The sequence below is a fragment of the Silene latifolia genome, chromosome 2 (assembly GCF_048544455.1).
Source record: "Silene latifolia isolate original U9 population chromosome 2, ASM4854445v1, whole genome shotgun sequence".
NCBI classification, from domain to species: Eukaryota; Viridiplantae; Streptophyta; class Magnoliopsida; order Caryophyllales; family Caryophyllaceae; genus Silene; species Silene latifolia.
The window spans coordinates 35163871-35189203 of NC_133527.1; the positions used below are offsets into that span (position 1 = coordinate 35163871).

The following is a 25333-nucleotide window of genomic DNA, read 5'->3' on the forward strand; positions in this document are numbered from 1 at the left end:
TTTATTTGTGTGAAGCCGTGGTATAGGCTATGACTCCGTTTGATACGATACTTCAGGTAGCTTATTTGACCAAAGTAGCTTATTTGACCAAAATTTTAGCTACCTGATTTTTTTGCAAGTGTTTGGCAAGTAGCTTATTTGTGAAATAAGGTACCTGAAATGAAATGCTACTTCAGGTAGCATTTGAGAAATCAGGTACCTGAAATGACTTATTTTTTATTTTTTACTCCTTTATTTTATAATATTAAATAATTTTCATATCCTTTTACGTCATTTTACCAAAATCAGCTACTTTTTCAGCTAGTTTGCCAAACACATTTTTATATAATCAGTTACCTTATCAGCTCATAATTTTCAGCTACCTTATCAGTTACCTTTTCAGGTTTCAGTTAGCTTTTCAGTTTTCAGCTACCTTTTCAGGTTTCAGCTACCTTTTCAGGTAGTTTTGCCAAACATAGCCTATAGCTATGATATTGTATAATCAGAAAGCCGTGATATCCGACAACATTAAATAAAACAAGTGGGTAGATAAAATATATTAAATAAAGTATATTGTTATCGTGAATATCGTCGCAGATTATAATTACTGAAGCTGTTAAAGGGCACTGATAGTTTGTGTGTTTTTATTTGTAATTAGTTCAAGACTTTAATATGAAGAATAGAAGTATACTAGACTATGTGGTTATAGGAAGGAAGTCACATAAACCTACTTCATCATCTTTCCCATTGTCACAAAGTGTTGAACACCTTTCTCAAACTCAAGAATTTAACCAAAATGTGCAACATGAAACGGAGCCGTCTCTCACACCAATTCAAGAACTTGACCAAAATGAGGATGAACATGAAACAGATCCCTCACCCACACTAACTCAAGTAGGCAATCAAAGTGAAGTTGGGTCTGGTTTTATGCCTTCTCAAGAAGAGCAACTTGACGTTGATCTTTTACCACATGATCCTAGGAAACGGATGCCAATTTTGTCTTATCTTGCTAATGATCGAGATGTTATAAGAAGGGGATTTATCGATAAGAAGCCTTGTAGACCAAAGCCAAAGGGAGATTTCCCTCAAACACTTCACGATAAAAGATTACGCCGCTTTAAAGCTAAATGGTATGATAAATATGATTGGCTTGAGTATAGTGAAGAGAATGATACGGCTTTTTGTTTCTATTGCTACTTGTTCAAGGATATTACAAATACATCCGGGTATGATCCATTTGTACAAGGAGAGTATAGAAATTGGAAAAAAGCATTAGAAAATTTTAACAAACATGTTGGCGAAAATGGTAGTTTTCACAATGAAGCTAGAGGAAAATATTACTTTTTCATAAATCAAAAGACATCAATAATGGAAAAACTTGACAAAGTAAGTAGCAATGCTAAGGCTATTTACAAGGCTCGCTTGACATATTCACTCCAATGTTTGAGGTATCTTTTGAAATAAGGTCTAGCATTCCGAGGTCACGATGAAAGTGCAACTTCAAACAATAAGGGAAATTTTCTTGAACTTTTGGAATGGCTTGCTGGAAAAAAGTGAAAATATTGCTAAAATTGTTCTTAGTAATGCTCCAGGTAATCACCAAGCGACCGCTCCTACTATTCAGAAAGACCTTATCAAATGTTGTGGCAAAGAAACTACTAGACTAATTGTTGAAGATCTTGATAATGATTTATTTGCGATATTAGCCGACGAGTCTAGTGATGTATCTCATAAAGAGCAATTGGCCATTTGTTTGCGTTATCTTGATAAGGAGGGATATGTAGCCGAAAGATTACTTGGTGTTGTGAAAGTTGATGATACATCTAGTATGACACTTATGGCCACGATAAAAAAACTACTTGCTACTCATTCATTGAGTATGTCAAATATTCGTGGTCAAGGGTATGACGGAGCAAGTAATATAAGAGGTGCGTTGAATGGTCTCAGAAACTTGATAATGAAGAATAACCCTTGTGCCTATTATGTCCATTGCTTTGCTCACCAACTTCAGCTAGCCGTTGTAGCGATTGCTAAAGAAAATTGTGAGTGTGCCAAATTTTTTATGCATCTTAGGATTGTGCTTAATTTTATTGCATCATCTTGTAAGAGGATGACGATGCTAAAAAAAGTTCAAGCTGGAAAAGTGTTAAAAGCACTAAACTTGGGCGAAATTGAAACTGGCAGAGGGTTAAATCAAGAAATTGGGTTAAGTAGGCCGGGTGATACTCGATGTAGTTCTCATTTCAATTCAATCTTGAGTCTTATTGCTTTGTATCCTTCTACTATTGAAGTTCTTGAGGACATTGGATCATCTTCAAAATGTGTGGATGATCCTGCGAAAGCACAAATTGCACTTGATCATCTTGAGTCATTTGAGTTCATTTTTATGCTACATCTTATGAAAGTTATATTTGGGTATACTAATGATTTGTGTCAAGCATTACAGAGAAAGGACCAAGATATTGTTAATGCGATGACCCTTGTGGATTTGACCATGGCTCAATTGCAACATATGAGAGGTGATGGCTGGGACAACTTCATTGAGACGGTATGTAACTTTTGTGTAAAAAATAAAGTTGAAGTGCCTAACATGAGTGATTTTTATGCTCCTCCTGGAAGATCTAGTCGTTGTCTTCATAAAGTTGTTAACCTTCATCGTTATTGATAGGACAAGAGTTGGTCGTCACACATCCAATCAAACACATTTATAATACTCAACAAACAACTAGTTAGTGGTAACTCGAGGTCGATCCATGGGACGGTGTGCTTTGGGCTCTAAGTCTATGTATCTCAATTTATGCTAGTGTCACAATTGATTTGGGTTTGTAGATGTGTTCTAGACTAATAAAAGCAATAAAGTAAAATAAGCAATAAAAGGAAGGATGTAAACAAATGGTAAAAAGTACTAGGATATCATGGGTTTATAAGGAGTTCATGGTGTTGATCATACAAACATGTTTACAAAGTTGCAAGAAATTAATGTTGTAAAGGAACCGAGTTGGTTTATGTCTTACGGTTCTTAGGAAGAGTTGGGTCCCGGAGCCGAATCGATTAGATTGTACAACACCTATAAGTCGACTTAGTTTCCTCCTAATCACTTCTATGCATGGTCTAACAAGACTCAAGTTGGTTTATATATTACAAGTCAATTTGAATAGATAAGAGATGGCTGTAAATGCAAGGATTCATAGGCTTGACATTTCATCAAACATAACATGTGCATAAGTTGAGATCACAACAATCAAGCAAATCAATTATGTGAACATATTAAATTAAGCATGAATCAATCCCCATGTTGGTTTCCCTAATTACCCACTAATCCTAGTTAAGAGACTACTCACTTATTATCATGGAAGCATGTCATTAATGGTGTCAATCATCACAACAAGTGTAAACATGATAAGAGAATAAACAATAAAGAGCAAAGAGTAAAGGAATTATACCAAACTTGAGATGATCCAAATAATAAAGCAAAGAATAAAATAAGAGAACTTGATTGATTGATGAAGGGTTGTCAATCCTCCAATAATAACCCAATAATCTTCAATTACCCAAAAGTAACAAACTTGAACAATAATTAAGGAGAGATTAATGTGAAATTTGTGGAAAGATTAAAGAGTAATCTATTCTAATCTACTCCTAATCTAATATAAGGAGAATTTCTAATGTGGAAGCCCCCCCTTGATTATCATCAAAATTGGGTATTTATAGTAGTGCTTCATTAGGTTAACTAAGGCTAAATTAGTAATTAACATTTGTGAGTTCTAAGTAGGGAATCGCTAGTCTTTCGGAGAGATGTGCATCTCAGCTGAAGACGCCACGATCCACTCGTCCAGGAGAGGAATCCGCTCGGATTGTTGCTGGGGTGGACGAGCGTCTTCAAGGTTTGGATGCTCGGATTCTGCTTCTTGGATGGGCGTCTTGTCTCCTTGGACGCTCGGGTTGTAGGTCTTTTGGACGAGCGTCTTCTTCCCAAATCCGCTCGGATTCTTCGGCAGAGTGTTTCTTTTCACGAATTCTTTATTCTTGTAATGTTGGCCTTCGGTTCTTGTCTTTCCTTCAATACTCGTTCAACCAAGATTGCCAATGTCCTTCCAAATAAGCTCAAGAGACGGGAATTTCCGCCTAATTGTCTCCTTTCCTATAAATCAAACACAAAGCAATAGGAAAGCAAAATAGAAAGCATTTTACGGATAAAATGGCTATGGAATGTTATAATAGTATGCAAAATAGGCTCAATTAGGGGACTAAATGTGCGCAAATAATGTTCACATCAAATATCCCCAAACCGAACCTTTACTCGTCCCGAGTAAAGAGGTGACAAAAACTAAGACCCTTATTCAAACTAACATACTAATATAGCCGATATGAGACAATTAGCGGGTCTCACTCCGCCCCTTCAACTCACAACAAGACAACCATGAGGTAGGATGCCTTCTTGCAAGGCAAGGTGGGTCTTGCCAAAATGGCGACACATCCAATCATTAAAGCACACAAAATCAAGTAATGGATGCATCTACAAAAGGAATAGTCACTTTCCTCATCTAAGTGGCGGAAATTATCTAAAGGGGAAGCAATTAAAGGGTACACACTCCTTCATAGATATGGTTTCTTCAAACTACTAAGCCTAGAAGGATACCAATAAATCACCTCCAAATTGTGTCAAGCTGCTAGGGTACCTTTGTCCTCAATCGTTAAATGCTTTTGTCAAGAGTAGACTCCCTATGGTGTTAGAAACACTGGGGATTGCGGAATTCCCCCTCTTGCCTAGACAAGAAGAAGGGTCGTCCCCTCTCTACCATGCACAAAAGTGGATTCGATGGAAAAGGGATCAATAGTATTTGAGTATCATTTTGGGAGTTTGCTTTTGTTGTTGTTTTGCCCCCCAATTTCTTGTGGCATATAACATTTGAGAACATTTTCTTTTGCCATTTCTTTTAATGTTTGGCATTTCAATACTTGACAACTTTTCAACTTTTTCCATTTTCTTTTGTACATTTTCAAAGTCACCCCATTTGTAGTGAGGGTGCTTATTTGTGAAGCTTTAGGAGTCTATTTTTGCTCCTCTTTTCTTTTGATGCAAATTGCAAACTTTCTTTCACTTTTCATTTCATTTCTTAAACTCAAATCAATTTCTTTTTGTCCCCATTCCCTTTGATGACAAAAATGTATGGTAGAATATGGATGAATGATGGTTGCATGGTTTCAAGGGTCACCTTGGAATAAACGGTAGCCAAGGAGTTATCACACCACAAGGTACTCTTGACTAGGCCTTAATCCATTGGTCAAAGGATACTAGCATGACATATCCTAGGGTGTTTTACAAGTATTCTGACAAGCAAAGTCTTAAGAAGAAAAAACATCTACTAGGGCCTATATACACTTGTCAAGCTTCCCAAATAGACATTTTCACAAAATTTTCTAACCATGCAATTACATGCCATGATGCGACTAACATATATACATCCTAATGCATATGCTTCTACCAACTAGTATGCCAAGTAATCTAAATGCAATCCTAAATTCACATTTGTTTATACCGCATCAATCAAAATAAAGCCACATAGTCATTAACATAAAGCGGAAAAAGGAGATTGGAAAGATCATACCATGCGGTCTTCAATATCCTCATGTCTCGGATGTGGCATAGTCGATCAATGTGAAAAGGATGAAGAAACACAATATATACAAAACAATATATATAAGACTACACTACAAAGGAAATGAACATGTTTTTGGGTTTTCAATTTTTCATTTTTTTTGGTTTTTTGATTTTATGAAATAAAATGACATGTTTTTGGGATTTTTCAAAAAATTTCAATTTTTTTTATCATTTTTGGAATATAAATTCCCATCCCCCACTTTATTTTGGACATTGTCCTCAATGTACATGTAGGAGTAGGAATAAAAAAACAAATACATGTTTTTTTTGGATTTTTGATTTTTTGAAATAAAGTACAAATGCAATGATATGATATGAATGAATGTATGCTCTAACTAAATGCAATTCTATATGGAATATATAACAAATGAATGCAATATAAACTATACTATATGATGCATGATTTCTAGTAAACTATGGTCACCTATGATCAAACCTCCCCAAACCGATTTAAACACTATTTCTAGTGTAGAAATGAATAGGTTTGGCCATTAGTGACTATGCATGAATTCTAGTCTATATGAAACTAGCTACATGAAATATATTACAATGCAACTATACTAAATAAACAAACTAATATAAATGGAATATGATATATAATACAAATGCAAGTGAAGGCTAAACTAAATGTAGTGTATATACAAAAGAGAGAGGGAGAGAAAAGTATCATACAAATGGAGGTGATGAGGTAGGCATCTTTCACTCGTCATCATCATCTTGGGGGTAGCCATACCGGTGAGAACTTCCTCCTTGGTCATGCCCTCCTCCTTGGCCCGAGTATCCTCCACCTTGGCCACCAAAATTCCCGCCTTGGTCCCCTTGATTACGGAACAAAAGGTGTGGTTGGGCCCAAGAGGGCCGAGGGCCATTAGGGTTGATATACCCTTGTTGTGCCATTTGATAGTACTGGGGATAGAGGGCCAAGTATTTGTCGACCCTCCCTTCATGTACCCCGAGATCAACTCTATTCATAAGGTTCATCAAGTCATGAATACCCGGGGTATCGGGGATTTGCGGTTTGAATTGTGTATAAGGAGTAGGGTATGGTGGGATAGGCACATAGGAAGGTGGGGGCTCAACCTTGGGTCGGTACCCGGTATATTCCACCCCGAAAGAATAATGGAGGAGCACCCTTTTGTGAACCATTCTACACTCCCGCCTTGAGTGTAGGCACACCACCGGTGGTGGTTGAAGACGGCGTCCTCATCAATCAAAGTACTCCCCTCAAGAGGGGCATAAGTCCCACGGGAGTTGAACCCGGGGCAAAGGAAGTTAGCCAAGATAGTAATTAGACCTCCCATCACGAAGGTCTTGAGCTGGGTGTTCCTTTGAGAAAAATCATAAAACCTTGTAAGCATCTTAAGGGGGGTATTGAAGTTGTATTGCCTCGTCCCCCGAACGTTTAGATAGGATTCAAGGAATGTTAAATCAATGAGAGTGCACCTATCTTGTTCATATCTCCCATTAATGGTGCCGGCTACGAAACGTTCGTGTTGGGAAATGTGTCCTCAACAATAGTGCGATCACATGATTTAAATATCATTATTAAATCTCATTTTAAAGAATACAATTGGGAAGTAATATTGTTACTGTCAACTGGTCAACATATATCGGTAATGATTGGCTGACTAGAGTTTGACATTACTGTCGTGTGACGGTGGTGATCAGTTGACCCCCTAGGTCATACCTAAAGGGCAATACTCTTAATTGATTATTTAATTAATCGTATAACGTTGCGAGTTAATTAAATTACTTGAAAATTGACGGACAATTTTGGAAGTAAAATTTACGTATCAAATTGAAATGTGATTAAATGAGATACGGTCTGAGTAATTAAATTGTATAATTACTCGGATGAAATAAATTGTTTAATGTAACAATTAAATTTGAATGAATTGTTATAAATACAATCTGTTGTGATTTATAAATGGTAAAATATTTTTGGTACAAGTAATTATGATATTACTAAGTCAATTTTTGTATGTGACGTATTTTTATTAATACGTTGATTTTTAATATGTTAAAAATACATAACAAATATATGTGACATGTGACATGTAACATATAGACAATTGACAAAAATAATATGGGATACATATTATATAGTGGACCGAAATAAAGAAGAGGTTTAAGCTAATTAATTGTTTAATTAGTAGCTAAACATAATGATTGTTTTGCTTTAGTAGCCTTACATGCCTATAGTGCATTGTGAAGACAAATGAGCCCATGCATTGGCTCCTTTCCACCTCCTCTTGGCCGGATTTTTAGAGAAGAAAAACCACTTGGTTTTTCTTCTTATTTTTTGATATACACCATAATGTAATGTGTGAATTATTCATTCTAACTACTCATCCAAAAATACAAGTTCTAGTGAGAAGGAAAATCCTCTCTTCTTCTCTCTTAAAAACCGAAACTTTTATATGATTTAAAGAGTTTTGGTTCAATTTTCTACTATGATTAATATTATACTAGATCAAATAATATTAATTAGATTTAGAGTTAGCCTTGGGTATAAAGCTTGGGGAGAGATCTTAAACTTAGATCTTGTTCATCCATAAGGAAAGCTCAAGAACAAAAGAAAAGGAGATTTCTTTTGTGCCCTATAAAACCGAAACATCTATGTAAGGATATGATTTCTTCTCTTTTGTTATATTGTTTGCATGCATAAAATCCGTTTTAATTTTATGACAAATTAGTTTTGACATATATGAATATGTTAGTGTATATGAATCTACATTTCCTTCAATCGGTATCATGAGCCAAGGTTGTTTGCATGCAAATTGGTTAAAAGTTTTTCCGAGTTATATGAATAACAAATAAAACTTGTAAAATTTGTGTTATTATGATATATCACGAAATAAATACATGCATGTTAATATTTCTGGTCCTAAAGTGTTTTAGGATATTTTGGTTAATTTTTCGGATTTTTATTGTTCATATTTAACAATAATGGCATTTAAATGTGATTTTATGAGTAAAAATGTCATTTTTGGTCGAAAATTAGCTATACTTCGAATTTTCACTTGGTTTTTGGATATGTTGTTACATATATTATTTTGAGATAACCTGTAAATTTTCATAATTTTTGGACTTGTTATGCTCGAAAAATGAATTTTTCATCATTAAATTCGGATTTAAGAGAAAAATAGGTTAATATGAGTTAAATTTCGAATCTGGTCATAGAAAATTAATATGTTGTCACATGAAATTTTACAAGATGTGTATAAAATAATTGGCTATAAAGAAGTCTTTTAGCATGATTTATGAATTTTTGAAGAAAAATGGCATAAATAGTGACATTATTAGTTGAAAATTAATAAAACATAATCTATGACTTAGGAAAAACATCTAATGTTGCATTTTATTATATTTTTCAGATCTAAAAATTGAAAAGTTAATGAAAATATTTTTTCCATGTTTTTGTGATTATTTTATTAAATATCGATAAACCGCAACATTATTTTTCCGGAAAAATTTCGAAATTTTTAACCTAAGATTTTGAACATTGTGAGTGTCATGGATTTTTCCAGAATGTTCATGAATTTAAATTTCAAATTTTGAATTTATTTGAAATTTTTGGATTTATTTGAAGTTTAATAGCTTATTTTTGTAATTTTTGGTCCTTTTATGAACAATTTTATAAATAAAGGTTAATTATGGTCAAATTATTAGTGAAGACTATATTTTTTGAGTCCTAAGAGGTTAGGTTAATTAACTTATGCATAAATATGAGTTTGTGCATTTTTGTGATTATAAAATGTTGAAATCACGCAAATCCGTAAAAACCGAGTAATATACGATATTGGCTAATTAAAAGGCGATTTAGCATAAAATTGAGCATGTTCATACATATTATAATGCTGCATTTTTCTTTATGATTGTCATAATTTTAATTTATGTAATTTTGAATTATGTAATTTTACTTAGTATGGCCTTAGATTTTAATTGGTATTTCCCGAAATGTATGGGAATATCGATTCGGTTGTAATTTTTATTGTGATCTCGTATCACCGTTTTGTAATTTAATAGATTTATTTTATTTTAGTTACAAATGTATAATAGGAAATTATGTAATTTATTATGTAATTTTATTCATTCCGGAGTTCCTAAAGACGGATTTCTTCAAGAATGGCGATACATAAAGACGGTGTTACCTCGAGATGCGTGCCACAACCGAAGTTCAAGGGACCAATGGAGTTGGTTTCCGAATATGTAATAGTTAAAGAGTTTTTCTATTTTAGGAAAGGCCATACTAGGATTTATTTATCTTTTTGCTTGCATTTTATTTTATGTCACATGCATTGCTAAATCGCCATAATTAAACATGCATCTTCTTTCATCGAGTTAATCGACCGTGTCAATTAGAATTATCGTAGTTCACCGCTTTAGTTCACTTAAAACGTGATAGATAATAAATTGACATGACCTCTCGCTAAAACAATCAATTGAGACATAGCCTTACCAAATAGTAGAAACCATGAAAACCTATTTCGTGAGGGAGTGCACTCGGCCACACCGGGGTACAAACCTTGTTACGTAGGGGAAGTGGGTGATGAATGTCAATCCACCGAATTCATATTGATAAGGGGTATTTCGGCACACCGTGCCCTAAGTTGATGTGGGTTTGGATTATGGATACATTTATTCGAAATTTGGGTTGTACTCAACGAAAATATTCACGACGTATTTCCGGATGTGTTTCGGGCTAGAGATGAATATTAATGTAAATATCATCGACCAAGAGTTCTAAAAGTAGAATCGATTAAAGAGTTAATCCACCGAGTTATATTGATGAGGGGTATTTCGGCACACCGTGCTCCAAGTTAATATGAATTTGGATCTTGGAATCATTTATCATAGTTGGGTAGAGGTCACTATGTAAATGCTTTACTTGTTATTTACAAGTATTAATAAAACGATAAATGTTAAGTTTTCCACTATTCCGTTTTTATATTGTTCTATTTCTTTACCACAATTCATATACGATATCATTTCGTTTTTGAATCAAATCTCCATTAAAATATCGTAACTAAAGACAAATATGAATTTGCTTCTAAAACCTCAAATGAACCATTGATAAGGATCTCTTGTAAAGAGTATAGATTAAAGTTATTCATTATCAAACAAGTTTTTGATTCATGACTAACACTTCTACTTACAATGGATTATGTTTCATATACTTAATTGAATTAAGTACCTTGATGCGATAAATTGTTTTGGTGATTAGATTTTCAGAATTCGTAATTGACCAAAATAACGCAACCACTTCAATGAAAGTTTTAAGACTAAAACGAACAAATGAAGAGTAATCTTCATGAATTCAATTTTGCTTCTCAAAGCAAAGACTCATTGAAATGAGTGGGAGCATTCTCTTAAACCGTTAAGATGAGAACGAGGTTCAAGAAGTAAAGATGATAATGGTATTGATACAAGGTAATGTTAAAAGTAAAGTTGTTGAGAATGACGATACTAAAACCTATCAATCCCAACCGATAAAGTTTCCATTGTCTTAAATGTTAGACACGAGAAAGGAAACTACCCCAAATTATTGAAGAATCAGCAAATTAGTTGTGGGACATCTAATAGGATCTTCTTCTTTAAATGTTTATTTGATTAAACATAATTTTTGCTAGTACCACTTCGTCAATATTAGAAACCAATGGAGGTTTTCATCATTGTACTTGATACATAGGATGATTAGAATATGACGACTAGCAACAATCATATTGAGAGATAGAGTCATTGTGTAATCAATCTAGTTTTGGGTTTGGAGTTGTACTTAATTGTGACTATTAAGTACATAAACTCTAAATAAGAATACAATTTGTTAAAGATACAAAAGAGGTTTCACTTTTGTGACCCTATACACCATAATTTGATGTATGGCTAGCCCATCATCAAGGTGATTATATTCTAAACCAAACTAGAATGATATATCATGAAGATGATGCAAGACTCAAATTGGTAACCCAAGATTAAACCTTAATTTCTGGAATGATGAACGCAAAGAGTTATCGAGTACTCTTGAAACCATTAGATTGTTAATGGAATATGCGTATCTTGTATTCAAAGCAAGATGTCTCGTGCCTTTTGGTTGAAAAGGAGATCGAGGTTATAAATCATCAATCCAAAATAGGTTGATCATCATCTTTTACCAACGATTTAAGTTGACACTAGTGTGTTCACTTAATAAGGTAAATAGAGAAATCTTTGAAGAAGTTCAAGAGTTCAAGGAATCACGATTTAGTCGTGATGGGACTATCAAAATGAAGACTTTGATATAAGCCAAAGGAAATGTGATATAGTATCACAAGTTAATCTCTCTTAGCACGCATTATGAAATAATGTGTGGATGGATAAGAAATCAAACGCTATTCGATATGGTTTGAACTTCAATCAAGTTACTTTGAGTTACTTGATCCTTTTGGGGATTTTATCATTTTGTCTAAAATTATTTTTCCACTAAATCGAATCATAAGAGATATGAAATGGTAAGGGTACCATGTTTGTAAGTTTTCACAAGAAACAAATACTCAATTTTTCCCTTTCAATTATCACGAGTACGACGGGTTTGTGGCTCGTGAAGCTGTCTTTCTAAAATACAAGTTTATTTTTGAAGACAGAGTGGGAGAAATTATTCAAAGAGCCACAAAGAATGTTATGTAGCAAGAAACTGGTTTTTCTTGGCTACATGAGACGTTTTGTGTAAGACGTTGTTTCTTCAAAACCTAGGAGGTTAAATTCGTCACTTGTTAAAAATGATGAATTCATGCTACTTTTAAGAAAGTAAAGAGCTTATAACTTACAAAAGAAATTGTTTGATTCATTCTAGAAAGTAATGAACATATGACTTACATAATAATGTTTAAGCCACAACTCAATACAAGGCTTAGAGCCATGAAAATCCGAAACAAAAGGGCTTGATTAGTGACAAAGGGTTTTGCACTAATAAAGAGAGATTTCAAAGCAAGATTGGTTGCAAAGGGTTTTGCACTAATTGAAATGCTTAAGTCTATTTGGATCTTCTTAGGGATTGTGTTTCATTATGAGGTTATGAAATACATAGCGAGTGAATCTAAAACCCACTTCTTCAATAGAAGGAATGTATTCAATACATGTCATGAGTTTTGTAGATTCTTCCAATCCTAAGATGATGAGCAACTTAAGAGAGAATCTTAAGTAGGACATCAATGAGTTGGAATCAACATTTCGATCATGTGATAAAACATTTCTCGATAAGTCGAGAAGTTGTGTTTATACATGAAGTTTAGTGGGAGTTACGGAAATTTTAATTAGTCCGATATGTGGATGACATATTGATCATTGCGAATGATTTAAGACTTTTGGAGTATTATAATACATCTTGAATATCCGGATTTATGAAGATAAATCCACATGATATTAGCGTCAGTAAGAAGTCTTATGTTGATAAGATTCATGACTAGTTCAATTAAATTGAACATATTTGATTGATTTCATTTGCTTCCGCTGCCGAATCAATTAAATGAATAATGATGTATAACACTTCATATGCTTTGAGTATGATGAATTGTTTTCAAAATCGAATTTAAGTAATCCTTGCCAAGTAAGCCATATAGATTACCCTTAAGTGCTTGCAGAAGTATTAAGGAAGTAAAGCAAAGTGTTTATGATGCAATATTGTGTAAGGGTATTACACAAGTGACAATTGACAATTGAGATTGTGCATGGTTTCCGACAAAACCATAATCAAAACACACTAGGATGGTTAAGATACCATTGTGGCAATGTTAATTAAGAAGTAGATTTTCTAGAATCGTTCTAGGCAATAAAGAACAATGAGAGATATTTATAACGGAAATTGAGTACACTTGCGATCATGAGATGTGCAAGAAGGAAGAGTCCCGCACACTGCGAAATCAGTGGGAGCTGTTCTAAGGATAGAAGGCCTATGTCTTGATTGGATCTCGACACGTACTCAGAAAGTTTTGTGATGCAAATGTATACATTACAAAGGAAAACAAGTATGTAGTAAGGTTGAGTAAGGTACAAGAAATTGATAAAACCTACTAATCAAAGCCTTCTCAAAGGCTAAACATGATGAGTCATGTCATTTCAATTGAATTGAAATGAACAACTACGTACAAGATCAAATTAGATTATAGAACATGAAATAGTAATCAGGCATTGACTATTCATATGTGATAATCGCATTTGTCGTTCGAGTTTTTTTTTTAAAACTCTTTTATTATACTTTGTTACATCCAAACGGGTTGTAGAGACAATTGAACCCCGTTAAAGTGAACACGGATTAGCATAGTATTCGCCCATGGTCACTTGTATGAGGTGACGTCTCGAAGTGACTAGAGTGTGATGCGATTGATGGCAAGTTCAAGTGCCATACAGTCATATGAGATGACTAGTTGATCACATAGGCAGATGTTAGGAACACTTTGTCGGGCCTTATGACCGCTTATAGAGTTCTGGCAAATTTATATAGCCTGGTCGTGGCGAGAGCTGCTATAGTATTCAAATGAGTCGATTCTTTTGACTAAAGACTATTCACCTAAGATGGCACATTTTATGATTAACTTTGATTTGTGTTACTACGACCTTCGTAAATGGGGTCAAATGGGCATATTTTGGGTTATGATGGTGTGGCTAGTCGAAGGGAATGAGTGCGATAGGAATTGTCCATCCCCTTGTCAGGTTATAACAATATCTCAGGGCCACTCGAGGAGTAATGAATTGGAAATGCGTGGCCACGCTCGGAAGGTATCCAGAGTGGATAAATCCGGTCAATCGTTATTCTCCGGATCGAGGAAACCACTCGAGATCACTTGCAAGTACGACCCGAAAGACACCTTGCATTGAGTGGGAGATAGTAATAGGACAAGAGAATTGGTGACGCACACTTGTCGAGGACAAGTGGGAGATTGTTGGGAAATGTGTCCTCAACAATAGTGCGATCACATGATTTAAATATCATTATTAAATCTCATTTTAAAGAATACAATTGGGAAGTAATATTGTTCTCGTCAACTGGTCAACATATATCGGTAATGATTGGTGACTAGAGTTTGACATTACTGTCGTGTGACGGTGGTGATCAGTTGACCCCTAGGTCATACCTAAAGGGCAATACTCTTAATTGATTATTTAATTAATCGTATAACGTTATGAGTTAATTAAATTACTTGAAAATTGACGGACAATTTTGGAAGTAAAATTTACGTATCAAATTGAAATGTGATTAAATGAGATACTGGTCGAGTAATTAAATTGTATAATTACTCGGATGAAATAAATTGTTTAATGTAACAATTAAATTTGAATGAATTGTTATAAATACAATATGTTGTGATTTATAAATGGTAAAATATTTTTGGTACAAGTAATTATGATATTACTAAGTCAATTTTTGTATGTGACGTATTTTTATTAATACGTTGATTTTTAATATGTTAAAAATACATAACAAATATATGTGACATGTGACATGTAACATATAGACAATTGACAAAAATAATATGGGATACATATTATATAGTGGACCGAAATAAAGAAGAGGTTTAAGCTAATTAATTGTTTAATTAGTAGCTAAACATAATGATTGTTTTGCTTTAGTAGCCTTACATGCCTATAGTGCATTGTGAAGACAAATGAGCCCATGCATTGGCTCCTTTCCACCTCCTCTTGGCCGGATTTTTAGAGAAGAAAAACCACTTGGTTTTTCTTCTTATTTTTTGATATACACCATAATGTAATGTGTGAATTATTCATTCTAACTACTCATCCAAAAATACAAGTTCTAGTGAGAAGGAAAATCCTCTCTTCTTCTCTCTTAAAAACCGAAACTTTTATATGATTTAAAGAGTTTTGGTTCAATTTTCTACTATGATTAATATTATACTAGATCAAATAATATTAATTAGATTTAGAGTTAGCCTTGGGTATAAAGCTTGGGGAGAGATCTTAAACTTAGATCTTGTTCATCCATAAGGAAAGCTCAAGAACAAAAGAAAAGGAGATTTCTTTTGTGCCCTATAAAACCGAAACATCTATGTAAGGATATGATTTCTTCTCTTTTGTTATATTGTTTGCATGCATAAAATCCGTTTTAATTTTATGACAAATTAGTTTTGACATATATGAATATGTTAGTGTATATGAATCTACATTTCCTTCAGTTCGGTGATCCGAATCACCGGGTGTTGGATAACAAAGGTATAGCATTGTTTTTGGTGAATGAAATCCATCCCGGAAATAGCCTTCCAAAGTAGGTCCACATCGAAGTCGGCGGGTTTGTCGGTATAGTCGGTTGGTACAATAAGACCGAAAATGTGAGCAAATTGATCAAGTGTGAGGCTATGGTCTAGGTTGCACAACCGGAACTCCATGCTCACGTTGGTTCGAGTGTTCGTGACAATACGAAGGCTACTCAAAAATTCCAGGGTAAGACTAAGGTACGTCTCCTCATGGGCATGGAATAATTTCCCAATCCCTAAGCCATTGAAGAACATCTCGGCGTGGTACCTTATCCCAAGGATTTCTAACACCTTAGTGTCAATAAACTGAGTGGGTTCATAGTGCTTACCTAGCAACTTGATGAACTTTTTGCGGTGGTCATCGGAGGTGAAGAGTACCTCCGGGAAGTACTCAAGTTGCTCTATCCCTCCTCTTATGATGGGGCGGAAGTTCCTTGGCGGCATCATTTCTTGTGGGGATGAAGAGGATGAACCCTTGCGTTTCCTAGCGGCGGATTTAACAAGTTTCTTAGCCTTGCCCTTGAGATTCATCATCTTGAATCGAGGAAATTGGGGTTTTGTTGGCTTTTATTGTGAGGGGAGTGTTTTGGGGATGAAGATGAGTGATTTAGGGTTAGATAAGGCGAGGAAATTGTTGGGAAATGTGTCCTCAACAATAGTGCGATCACATGATTTAAATATCATTATTAAATCTCATACTAAGAATACGTGAGGGATGATTCTTTATACAGTCGACTGACCGTCATTAATCGGTAATGATTGGCTAACTAGAGTTTGACAATACTGTCGTGTGACGGTGGTGGTCAGTTGATCCCTTTAGGTCACACCTATAGGATGAGGCCCAAATAGATATTTAATTAATTGTATGCGATACAGATTAATTAATTCCTTAATTATAGGAGTGTAATTTTGCGTCTTATTGTAATGTGATTAAATAAGATTTAATTTAGTAATTAAGTGTTAAACTAGTTTTGGAGCCCGTGAAAATCACGGGATCGTTAATAATTGACTGTGTCTAAGTGTTTAATTTGTGAATAACTTATATGGAGTAGTTCCCCTCTCTCAATCATTTGTTTAATTTTAATTAAAAAACCACTCACAAATAATTAAAAAAAAGGTAAATAAATGAACATGACTGAGGGACCGGTATTGTAAAACAAACGTTTAATACACTCCAAATTTTTGATTCTGGATGATACGCAAATTAAAATGTGAATAGTTTGGTTGTTTTGAAGCGAGGACACAATCCGTCAAATTGAATTTTCGGGTACTTCTGTTCTTATGGACAATCTTGACGCAATAGAAGTATTGGAACATGAATTTGCGCTCCATTATTGTCCCTTGTTTTCAGAGGACGGGTAATGTTGGTTTGGACAACCTGGTATCAAATAAGACAATATGAATTGGTATTTTGATGAGATTTTATATAAAGAAAATCAATGACTCTCAATTTTATCGTTTGAGTTGCTAATGATTCTTCAATTGCCTGTTCAATTAATGATTCTTCAATTGTGTCTTTAATTAGTGATTCTTCAATTGTCTCTTTATTATTTAACCATTGCTTTGACCGACTTAAAGATTATAGAATATGAATTGTTTTTTTCACCAATAAACATTGCATTTTACCTCTTTATTGCTTGAATGAAGATACTGTTTTTATTGTCGTTTTGGTGAATTTTAAAGTATTTGGCACTATGTTTATCTTGCAAAGAAACGGCCGTGAACTTTTATGTGAGCAACTTTAACAACTATTCCAAATAATTCCAAGGAAAGGTTACATATATTTAAAATATCACATTTTGTGTTATAATAATATACTCCGTAGTATATATAAGTTAGATTTGGGACAAAAAGTAAGAGAGTAAAGTAAGGATCAAAACTTTATAGGTGAACCCTAATAATTATTATTAGTAGTATTAGATGAGCAAAACTAATTACACATTTCCCAGAATCACGCAATAAATAGAGATTTATGCATATACGATTCTAAACATAGCTTCTTCATATTCATCATTCATCAAAAATTATAATCAAAACTATACTATTATACTTCATATGAAATATTAGCCTTTCCTAATTCAGGAGAAAATAAAATATAAACAAATCATTCAAAAAAATATTTATCCAAAAAATATTGTGAGTTACAGAATAGTATATTTGATGGAAAATAAAAAAAATGATTTAAAGGCTTGAAAGCATTGGAGTTGAAACAATGAATTGGAGAATAAGAATCGGTTTCTAACTAATTACTATTTATGCATATTATAACACTATGATAAGATCAAATTGACATGTGCATTGTACTTTAATAATTTGGCTAAGCAATTTGATTTTTAACCTGTTTGACAAAGTAAAAATAGAACATAAGTGTTACAAAGGAGACTAAAGTGTAGGAAAGAGTGAAGAACAATAAAGCAACAACATGTCAACAACTTATTAAAGATTTTTGCTACCATTCGATATTTCTAATACACCATTGTAGAAAAAAGGAAAACTGACAAAAATGAAAGAGTCATCCAAACCAAGACAAAAATCTGTAGAGAAGATCCATAGCCATTACTTCGAATCTCGTGCATTGTTATTGATATGTGAGTATGTCATCCTCCTATAATATTAATAAAAACACACACACAAAAATAACTAATAAAATTCTAATTAATTCAAAACATAATAAAAATAAAAAGCGAAACAATTAATTTAGTTCTCATTGTATAGTTTACCTACCAATTTTTTGAATAAATTTTAAAATTCATTCTCCTGCAATATTAATATAAACACAAAAAAGTAAACAATAAGATTCTAATTAATTCAAAACATAATAAAAATAAAAAGCAAAATAATTACTTTAGTTCTTTAGCTATACCTTACCTACCAATTTTTTGAATAAAGTTGGAAATTCATTCTCCTGCAATATTAATACAAACACAAAAAATAATAACAAATTAATACAAAACATAAAAAAAATAAAAAACGAAACAATTAGTTTTCTTTTCTATGTATACTTTAGGTGCTATTTTTTAGAATAAAATTGAAAATTAGGGTGAATATAATATTTATATATATGAAAAATTCTATTACAAATTCTCTCAAAATTTTATGAATGAAAGAAAAATAAAAAAAATATGGTACATAAATACGGAGTATATATAGTAATGATGAAAGGAAAGTAAAAAAGTCATTTCATTAAATAAAGGAAATAATGGTTAAATAAATAAGGTAAATAAATAAAAAAAATTATGATAGGAGATCAATGGTTTACAATTTTTTTTCTTTCTTTTTTTGTGTTTATACCTTATATTTTTTAAATTGTTTTACCTTATATTTTTTAATTTTCTTAAATTGGTAATGCATATCACTTTTTTTTACAATGTCACATTAAAAGTTTCCACGTTACAATTAAACTTGCAATGTCACCTTTTTTAAGTTAGCCTTTTAATAAGATTTTATAGGTTTTATCGGTTTTATAGCCATTGTACAACCATAAATTCCAATATTTTAATTTTATTTTTAATTTATTTTGTGGTATTATTTAATTAGATAATTGATTGCCGAGTACTCAAGAGGTGAATTAAATAGGAAAAAATATTAATGAAAATTATGGGTGTTAACTGTTAAGTAATATAAAGAGTTTTAATCAATTTATTAACATATTATATTATAAAAATTAATTAAATAGGAAAAAAATTTTAATTAATTTGGTGGGTGTTAAGTATTATGAAGAGTTTTAATCAATTTATTTCCATGTTTAATTAAAAAAATGAATTAATTAGGAAAAAATGTTAATAAAAATGGTGGGTGGTAAGTAATATGAAGAGTTTTAATTAATTTATTAACATGTTTTATTACAAAAATTTCAATTTTAGTTATAAATTATAAATTTTATTAACATGTTTTATCATAAAAATTTCAATTAAAATGTCAATATTAACTATAAATTATGAAATTTTGATGTTAATTTCTAAGGTTTACATAAATTTGGGAAAACAATATATTTAATACACAAAAATCATTTAAGAATATAGATAATATCTTTTAATATTATAGATAAGTGAACTAAATTAATTTATAGATAAATGAATTAAATTAATGCCATGTAATAATAAATTAATGCCGGTTAACGAAATGAGCGGAAAAAGGAGGATTGTCGTTGTCGGTAGGAACAGAGATGATAAGAGACGGGGTAATTGGGTATGAATGTGTGTGTGACATTTGGGTTATGCGGCTGACGTGAGCTTCAAATGTCTGCGTGACTTTTTTTTTTCCTACGTGGCATTGTCTACGTGGACTTAATTGAACATTTTTGGGTAGCCTTTTAATAGTATTTATAGATTACTAAATTAGTTATAAATATAAGTTTTGAGGTAGAGGTAATTAGTTATTTAAAGTCACAAGAAGTTGTAATTTTAACTAACTAGTAATTATGGGACCCATTATATGTTGATATAATGGTACTATACTACTCAAAAAGTGGAGTGTATGTTATATTATTAATTGTAATATTTAATTGTTAAATGATTACATTAATAATTAATTATGTAAGATAGTTAAACATATGACATATAAGCATTTGTGGGACAAATGACAAAAGACATAAATGGACCAAAATAGGTCCAATATTTCGGCCAAAACAAGAGAGCAAAAGATGCTCTTTTGTCTTTGTTTGTTTTGATTAAAGCATGATAGTAACTTGTCATTTGAAGCTTTTATTCTGCTACATCTTACACACTTGCTCCCTACACTCTACATATACTAAAAAAAGGAGTAAAAATAAAAAGCAAAAGATTCCTACCATGAGGAGTGGCCACCGGTTTTTGGTCTTTAAAAGAGAGCATTTGTTACTCAAAATTTGGCTAATGCTTTTGCTTGTTTTTTTCTCCATATTTCCTTCACATGCAAAATCATAAAACCTCTCTAAAAATACTAATACTCATCATCTATTACTAGAGGTAGTAATACAAGAACATTAGTATTATTAAAGTGATATTTCTACTAGTTAATATTAGTAGGAATTTTTGGGATTAATCTTGGGTGCAATTTATTGGAGTGGCTTCTATACTTGGAGTCTTAGGAGGATCATCCATCATATTTAGCTCAAGAACAAGTGAAGTAAGGTGACCTTACTTGTGCCCATAATTTCGAACCTACTATCAATGTGAGGAACATTGTTTTTCTTATAAATCTTTCATTTTGTTATGCATGCACTAGATCTAAAGAACATTTAATTAAAAAGTTAATTATTTCACTATTAGAGGAGTCTAATAATAGGTATACAAACCTAACAAGTGGTATCAGAGCATAAGAATATTGCATGCATAATCGGTTATTGTTTTTCTGAGTTAAAAGGTTAACATATAAAACTAAAAATTTGTGATTTATTAGTATAAGCCACGAAATCACCATGCATGTTATATATTCTGGTCCTAAAATTTTTTTAGGTCATTTTTATGATTTATGGAAATTTATTGCTCATTTTAATGATTTTTGGTCATTTTATTACATTTTTATGACTAAAATGGGAATTAAAATGCTAAAAAAAGTTAAACTAAGTTTCTGACCTTAGAAATTTTATATGACCTCTCATGCATATTTTACAAGTTGTGTGTAAAAAGTTGAGTTAATTTGATTAATATTGCATGATTTATGATTTTTATGAGATAACAATGGATTAAAAGAGGTAAAATGGTTAAAAATAGTTAAATCTCGAATTAAGCCATGATATGTTAATATGATGTCATATTCATAATTTACATAGAGTATGTAAATTTCTAGATTAAATGATCTTACTTTGCATGATTTATGGATTTTTAGAGTAAAAATGGCATAAATAGTGACTATTTTGGCAATATTAGCTAAAACGTATTGCATGGCTTGAGAAAATTATTTTAAGTTGAATTTATATCCCACTAATCAGATCTAAAGTTGTAAAAATTATTGGATTAAGTTTCGGATACTTTATGTATTTTATGAGATAAAACCGATAAAATACAACTATATTTTCTCAAAATTAATTCGAAAATTTTAACCATGATTTTTGATATTATGAGTGTCATGGAATTATTCCAGAATATTAAAAAATTTAAAATTCAAATTTTGAAATTTTATAAATTAATTTGGATTTATTTCATAAATATTATGATTTTAAGGTCAAAAATGAGCATAATATTAAATCAAGTTTAATTATTGTCAAAAATTGAGTGATGACTAATTTTGAGTCCTAAAAGGTGTTAGGATAATTAACTTGAGCTTAGATGTGATTTAAGTGTTAATTAGTGATTTTAAAAGGTTATTATCACGCATTTCCATAAAACCGGGTTATATGTACGACATAAGTTAAATAGGGCGATTTGGCACATCATTTGGCATAATAGATACATATTATAATGCTGCATATTTCAATTGTTGAATGTTTTTTATTTATATAATTTTGAATTATGTAATTTTTATCTTAGTATGGCCTTAGTTTAATCAATATTATCCGTAATGAAAGGGAATATTAATTCAGTTGTAATTTAATGTGATCTCGTATCACTTTTAATTTTTATTTTTATTAGTTTTTCCATTTTACAAATGTATAATAGGAATAGCTTTGTATTTTTGTTATTCTTTGTAATTATGGAGCATCTTCAAAGACGGTGCCATTCTTCCGGGCTAAAGATGAAAATTAGAGATTTTTATCGACCGAGAGTTCTAAAAGTAGAATCGATTAAAGAGTCAATCCATCGAGTTATATTAATAAGGGATGACTCGGCTTACCGTACCCGTATTGATATGAATTTGGATCTCGGAATCATTTATGTAGTTGGGTGGAGGTCACTATATAAATGCAATACTTGTAGTTATATTTACGAGTATTATTATAACGATAGATGATAATTAATTCCTTCATTTCCAATTTTTTAGTCAAATTTGTTTAATCAACCGCAATGGCAACTCTAATCACGTCCGCATCCACTAGTTCCACCACGCTTACCAATGTGTCATGGCTCTGATCCTTCATGGATCGTTGTAAGTTAGAAAAGAATGGGTCTAATTTCGCCGATTGGGACGCGCAACTTCGCTTGGCCGCGCAAGGTGACGACAAGCTTCGTTACCTTACCGAGGCATCTCCCTCCGAACCTAATGCTAGGTCCACCCCCGCTGCTAGGCAAACCTATGAGGTTAACCAAAAGAAGTCGGCCGCGATCAAAAATGTGTTGATCTTTGCTATGGAGGCCGAACTCCAAAGAAGTGCTATAAAGATTAGCACCGCTCATGAGATCTACATGAAGCTTGTGAACATGTTTTCACGAGCTCCTAGGGTCATTCAATATGAGGCGGCATCCGCATTCTTTGATCTTAACATCAAAGAGGGCCAAAAGGTGAGCCTCATGTACTCAAGTTGATGGAGCATGTTGAGACCTTGAAAATGCATAAGGTGGAAATTCCCAATGAACTCGTAATTGATCGAATTCTTCATTCCCTCAACAAAATCAAAGCATATGTTCAATTCCAGGTGAATTTTAATATGCATGATAAGAAAGTTTCCCTTGATGAGTTGCACAAAATGCTTGTGCAAGCCGAAAGGGACATGGGGCTAAGTGTTAACACCACCAAAGATGTGCTCAATGTCAATCATAAGAGCAAGGGAACCTTCAAGAAAGGCGGGAAAAAGGAATAGAAGCGAACTCCCAACAGGAACAAAGCTAAGACTTATGAAGCAAGCTCCTCCAAGCCCAAGTACAGTGCCCCCACCGGGGACAAGTGCCACTATTGTTGTGGTGTTGGGCATTGGAAGAGAAACTGTTCCAAATACCTTGGCGACATCAAAGCTGGAAAGGTTATTCCAGTAGGTATATAACTATCCCTATCTTTTATGTTTCAATCTCGACCTTGGTATGATGATACAAGTTGTGATGATTACCCTTTTTATTGTAAATAGGGCCTCCTAGCAAGGACAAAGGCAAAGAGAAGTAAGCCTAGAGGATCATGTGGGAAGCTAGAGTAGCCAACCGTGGTGATGGATCATGGAAGCTTGGTTTTAATTTGCTTTGTCTTTAATTTTATGATGTATTTCATGTTTTTAGAACTATTTTAATTTCCTTGTGTGACTTGGAAATTGGTTTGTATCCTTTAAACATGGGTTGTATTTTGGATATTGGTGACTTGGTTTGCAACCCAAGTCACTTGTTTTATTATGTTACTTGTTCTAAAATCATCATCATTAATTACTTGCGTAGAGAAACCTAAGATAGACAACTTATATTGATCAAATAGACGATTATGATGATGGGATCATTATATGTCCATAAGCTATGAATTTAATTCTCCTTATGACATTGTTACTTAAAGTAACAACTTACTTATGTATTATAAAGTTGTAATGAGCTTTTTGAACTCATCAAGTAGGGAATTTACGATACCATATGGACACATTATTCTAAACGGATGGTCAACCAGAAGATACCTAGAATAGAGAGTCTATTAAACAAATGACATGGATAAGAGCATATTATCAAGCTGCCATGTTAGGATGGCCCTTTGAAAGCTAATGCATAGTCTTGATAAACTTCTAATACTCCGTTAAATATATAAACTTTGTGACTCACAAAGCTATCTCTTAAGAAGATAGATGTATTTATGAGAGATAGAGTGGGAGTAGATTGAATCGTCAGAAACATCTCTTATAGTTGAAATTTTACTCTATGAAAGTAATAGAATTATAGAGTGGGTGTGTAAATGAACTATTGTCTATGAGGATAGAATGAAATAATGAAGTATAGTTTAGTGGGAGTTTATCACACATGTCTTATTGTTAAAATATTATAATGGGGCATATTCTGCACCCGCTGACCAGTCAACATATTGAGCAAGGTCAAAGATATCCACAGCAAGTCAACGGCTTAGACAGCCTAACCGACGAGGCCTGTCGGCCTGTCAGATGGGTCCCGCCGGGGCAACCAGCCAGCCGGGGCACACATCCGCGAACTCATATCCAAGACCCCTCGGCGGTGAGTCAACAGGGCCCGCCGGCCTGCCATAGGTCCCTCGGCCGAGGGGTAGATCAGTCTTTCCACCTGCTAGCCACTTGGCCACTACGTGACAAAAGGTGAAAGTCTATAAATACTCCTCTACTCTCATTGAGTAAAGGATCCACAATTGAACCTAAGAATCACTATTCATCTGGTAATATCTTCCTTATCTCTCTACAATATATATTTCACCAAGTAACAACAACTTACCTCTCTAAGTTACTGACTTGAGCGTCGGAGTGAGTTCGCTCGGCCCAAAGCCGAGCCCTCAGTTTGTTCATCGTTTCAGGAGACCGCAAGGAGGATTCAATCAAAGACGTCATTCTACAAGCACGGGTGGTAACTTATAACTGCTCTGGAATTACACCCGGAACAATTCTGGTCTCCTGGACGGTTTCCGCCGCTCTTGTCGGCGTGACAGTGTGAGCCGGCGTACT

At 33.2% G+C, this 25333-nt stretch overlaps 1 protein-coding gene across 1 annotated transcript; it reads left to right on the forward strand.

The window, feature by feature from the left end:
- The first annotated feature begins 1465 nt into the window (after window positions 1-1465).
- LOC141639193 (uncharacterized) lies at window positions 1466-2644 on the forward strand. Its single transcript, XM_074448372.1, has one exon. It carries the CDS (start codon window positions 1466-1468, stop codon window positions 2642-2644), a length of 1179 nt encoding a protein of 392 aa, XP_074304473.1.
- The last annotated feature ends 22689 nt before the right edge of the window (window positions 2645-25333 follow it).